Source organism: Falco punctatus, assembly GCF_963210335.1.
Source record: "Falco punctatus genome assembly, chromosome: 6".
NCBI classification, from domain to species: domain Eukaryota; kingdom Metazoa; phylum Chordata; class Aves; order Falconiformes; family Falconidae; genus Falco; species Falco punctatus.
Genome location: NC_137585.1, coordinates 82,548,710 through 82,552,371, shown reverse-complemented (window position 1 = coordinate 82,552,371; position 3,662 = coordinate 82,548,710). Strand labels below are relative to the sequence as shown.

Below are 3,662 nucleotides of genomic sequence, written 5' to 3'. Positions count from 1 at the left end.
AAGCGGCTCAAACCGGGCGAACAAATGCAATCCAGCCATGGACAATAGTGGCCACCACACGGCGACCAAAATCCTAGCGACTCCTCCGGCCAGAGAAAGCCTGTCTGCCAGGAGCAACATGATCAGCACGCCCAAGCCCCTCGCCTTCTCCATTGAGCGCATCATGGCGCGGACGCCAGAGCCCCGCTCCATCCCCGTCCCGCAGCTCCTCCACGGCTCCGTGGCCAAAGGCGACCCCAAGCACCCGCTGCACCTCAACTCCTCCATCCCCTGCATGATCCCCTTTGTCCCGGTGGCGTACGACCCCCTGCCCAAAGCGGCGGTGGCCGGAGCGGAACCCAGGAAGGCTCATTTAGACTCCTCTTCCTCGCCCTCCTTTAGCTGCGGCGATCTCTTGAACTGTGCCCTGAGCTTGAAAGGAGATTTCCCCCGCGATGCCCTGCCCTTGCAGCAGTACAAACTGGTAAGACCCCGAGTGGTCAATCACTCCTCCTTCCACGCCATGGGAGCCCTGTGCTATTTCAACCGAGGCGACAGCCCTTGTCACCCGTCCTCCAGTGTCAACATCCACCCGGTAGCTTCTTATTTCCTCAGCTCTCCCCTGCACCCGCAGCCCAAGGCTTACCTGGCGGAGCGGAACAAGCTGGTGCTGCCGGCCGTGGACAAGTACCCGGCGGGGGTCGCCTTCAAGGACTTGTCGCAGGCTCAGCTGCAGCATTACATGAAAGAAAGTGCTCAGATCCTCTCGGAAAAAATCGCCTACAAGACCTCGGAGTTCAGCCGCGGCTCCCCGAGCAGCAAGCCCAAAGTTTTCACGTGTGAAGTTTGTGGAAAGGCAAGTAGAGCCGCAGCCCGCCTCCCTTCCCCCCGCTTCCCCAGCCCCCTACCCCGGCCGCCTGGCCGCCGGGCCGTCGGTCGCTCGCTCGCTTGATTTTTAAACGACGGCTTCCCCTCGGCTCTCTCGCCTTCTAATCGCAATTTATTATTTTTTGTTTGTTTGTTTATCTGATTTCACTCTCAAAGGTATTCAATGCACATTATAACTTAACTCGCCATATGCCGGTGCACACGGGGGCCAGACCCTTTGTTTGCAAAGTTTGCGGGAAGGGCTTCAGACAGGCGAGCACGCTCTGCCGGCACAAGATCATCCACACGCAGGTGAGCCTCCATCCCTCCTTTCCTCCCTCCCCCCCGCCCCGAGACCCCTCCGCTCACGCTTTTTGGGGAGCCCGGCGTTGTCCGGCTGCTCCGAGGCAGCGGCGCGGCGCGGGGGGTGGCCGGGCCGGGGGGCTCCGCTTGCTGGGAGCGCGTCGGGGGGCTGTGGGGGGCCGCGCTGGGAGCGGCCGGCGGCCAGGTAGCACCGGGCCCTACACACCGGCACACCGGGCCCTGCACACCGGCGTCCGACAAGCCGTGACTCGGCGTTTGCTTCCCTCCAGGAAAAGCCACACAAGTGCAACCAGTGCGGCAAAGCCTTTAACCGCAGCTCGACCCTGAACACGCACACGCGAATACACGCCGGCTACAAACCTTTTGTCTGTGAATTTTGTGGCAAAGGATTTCACCAGAAAGGTACCAGTCTCCGGCGTCCTCTCCCTTGCCCGGCACCCCCCTGAGCGAGGTCAAGCGCCGGGACAATTTGCAACGGGGAAGGGGGAGGAAGAGTCGATTTCGGCTTTAATTTCTGATGTTAGGGGTTTAGGTTAATTCTGAGTGTCGCTAGCCTCGGTGCGTTTCTCGTGGCAGGCCCACGGAGTGGGGCAGGGTCCGGCCGCCGGGGCAGCGCGGTGCCGCCGTTCCGCCGCAGCGCCCGCTCTCCGCGCACCGCGGGCACGCAGCTCCCGGAGCGGTCGGCAAACGAGTTGGCCGCCTTTTTTCCCCTCCGAGCGCAGGGGTTTGGTTACTTTTTCTCCCCGTGTTGCTGGGAAGGCTAAAGCTAGGGGGTTTATTTCTGCAGTTGACGCGATTTTGGTTTATTCGATAATTGCCTTCTCCTCTGCCCAGGGAACAGCCGCGGGGAGGACGGGGACAAGGCGCGTTTGCCGATAGCGCGGCGGTCATTGTCGGCTAAAGCCGAGCTCTGGGGAAGAGACGGGGCTCGGGGCTTTTTTCTTTTCTTTTTTTTTTTTTTTTTTTTTTTCTCTCTCCTCTTTGCAGCCCCCGGTTCTCAGCCCCGGGTCTCTTTGCCCTTCTTGTCTCGTTCCCAGGCAATTACAAAAACCATAAGCTGACTCACAGCGGGGAGAAGCAGTTCAAGTGCAATATCTGCAACAAGGCTTTCCACCAGGTGTACAACCTGACCTTCCACATGCACACCCACAACGACAAGAAGCCCTTCACCTGCCCCACCTGCGGCAAAGGCTTCTGCAGGAACTTTGACCTCAAGAAGCACGTCCGCAAGCTGCACGACAGCGCCCTAGGATTGCCCCGGCCCCCCGCCGAGCTGGGGGGGCCCGACCAGCCGCCCCCGCCCGGGCCGCTGCTGCAGGGCCCGCCGCTCCAGCCGTGAGGGGCGGCCGCCAGCGGGGAGGGCCGCTCCGCCGGTGGGACCACGGTTGGACCCCGGCCGCTGCCCGCCCGCCTCTTTGCATGCACCTGTTAAGCGGTTTTCGTGTATTATGCTCTATATCGCCACTAACGCTTACGGGACTGATTGTTTCCTTTTTTTTTTTGTTGGTGTTTTTTAAAGACTCTATTTTATGTTGTCGTTGCATCTCAGGTAGAGAGATGGTTTTAAAAAAAAAGAAAAAGCGCCAAGCCAATTTCTGCTGTATTTATTTGGGATCTGTATTACCCGAGCCGGGAACGCTGCACCACTTTAATTATTTCGATGTATATATATTTCCATTGTGTTGATCCTGCCCTGTCTCCGCTGCCTGCTGGTTATTCCCCCCACCCCACCCCCCTTGGTTTCCTCCTCTCCCTCTCCCCCCTGAATATCGTATCTATATGGACAGAGCTGGTTCGCTATGTACGGATTTGAATTTCGATTTGATTCTTGCACGTGGAAAAAAAAAAAAAAAAGAATTCGTTGATCTGGTGGAAATAAATATTTGAACCCGAGCGAGTGAGTGCGGCGGGGGCTGGCGCTGCCGGCCCGGGGGCTGCGGCTCGGCCGGGCGGGGAGAGTGGTGCGGCTGCTGTCTAACGGCAAACCTCTCCCGCTTCCTTGCCAAAACACTGAAACAACCGCTAAAGACTTTAATTAAGAGGGGTAATTAGTTCGGATTGATCAAAGCCGGGTTGTTATGTTATTAGCTACTCAGAAGACTCTGCCAAGCCGAGCCTTGAAAGCGGAGGCCGCTCGTCGGTGGGCGCCTGAGGAGCTGCGGGAGGGGGCGGCTGGGCTTGCAGCGCTCCCGGGGGTGACCGAAACCGGCACGGAAAAGGGTTTGCTTCCCCCCGGGAGGCACGGACATACCCGCTCGCCTCCCGCTGCCCGCGCAGGGCCGTACCCTCAGCCCCCGCCTCGGGCTCGGGGGTCCTCGCCGGGCAGCGGGGGGCGGGCGGTGCTTCCCTCGGCGCCGGGGCCCGGGGCTTTGCCCCGGCTTTCGGGGGACCCGGCGGGCACGTCTGCGGGGCCGCTGGGGAGCGGACTCCTCGCAACCGGGTGGCCTGGTCCTGCGGGGCACCCCTGCTCTCGCCTCGGTTTTGCAGCACCG

General features: G+C 60.4%; 1 protein-coding gene across 1 annotated transcript; it reads left to right on the top strand.

Annotated features, from left to right (window-relative positions):
- Window positions 1-3,389, top strand: FEZF1 (FEZ family zinc finger 1). The gene is made up of 4 exons (XM_080393961.1): window positions 1-835; window positions 1,024-1,158; window positions 1,440-1,572; window positions 2,208-3,389. Exons 1-4 carry the CDS (start codon window positions 38-40, stop codon window positions 2,507-2,509), a joined length of 1,368 nt encoding a protein of 455 aa, XP_080250087.1. The 5' UTR covers window positions 1-37; the 3' UTR covers window positions 2,510-3,389.
- Window positions 3,390-3,662: the final 273 nt, after the last annotated feature.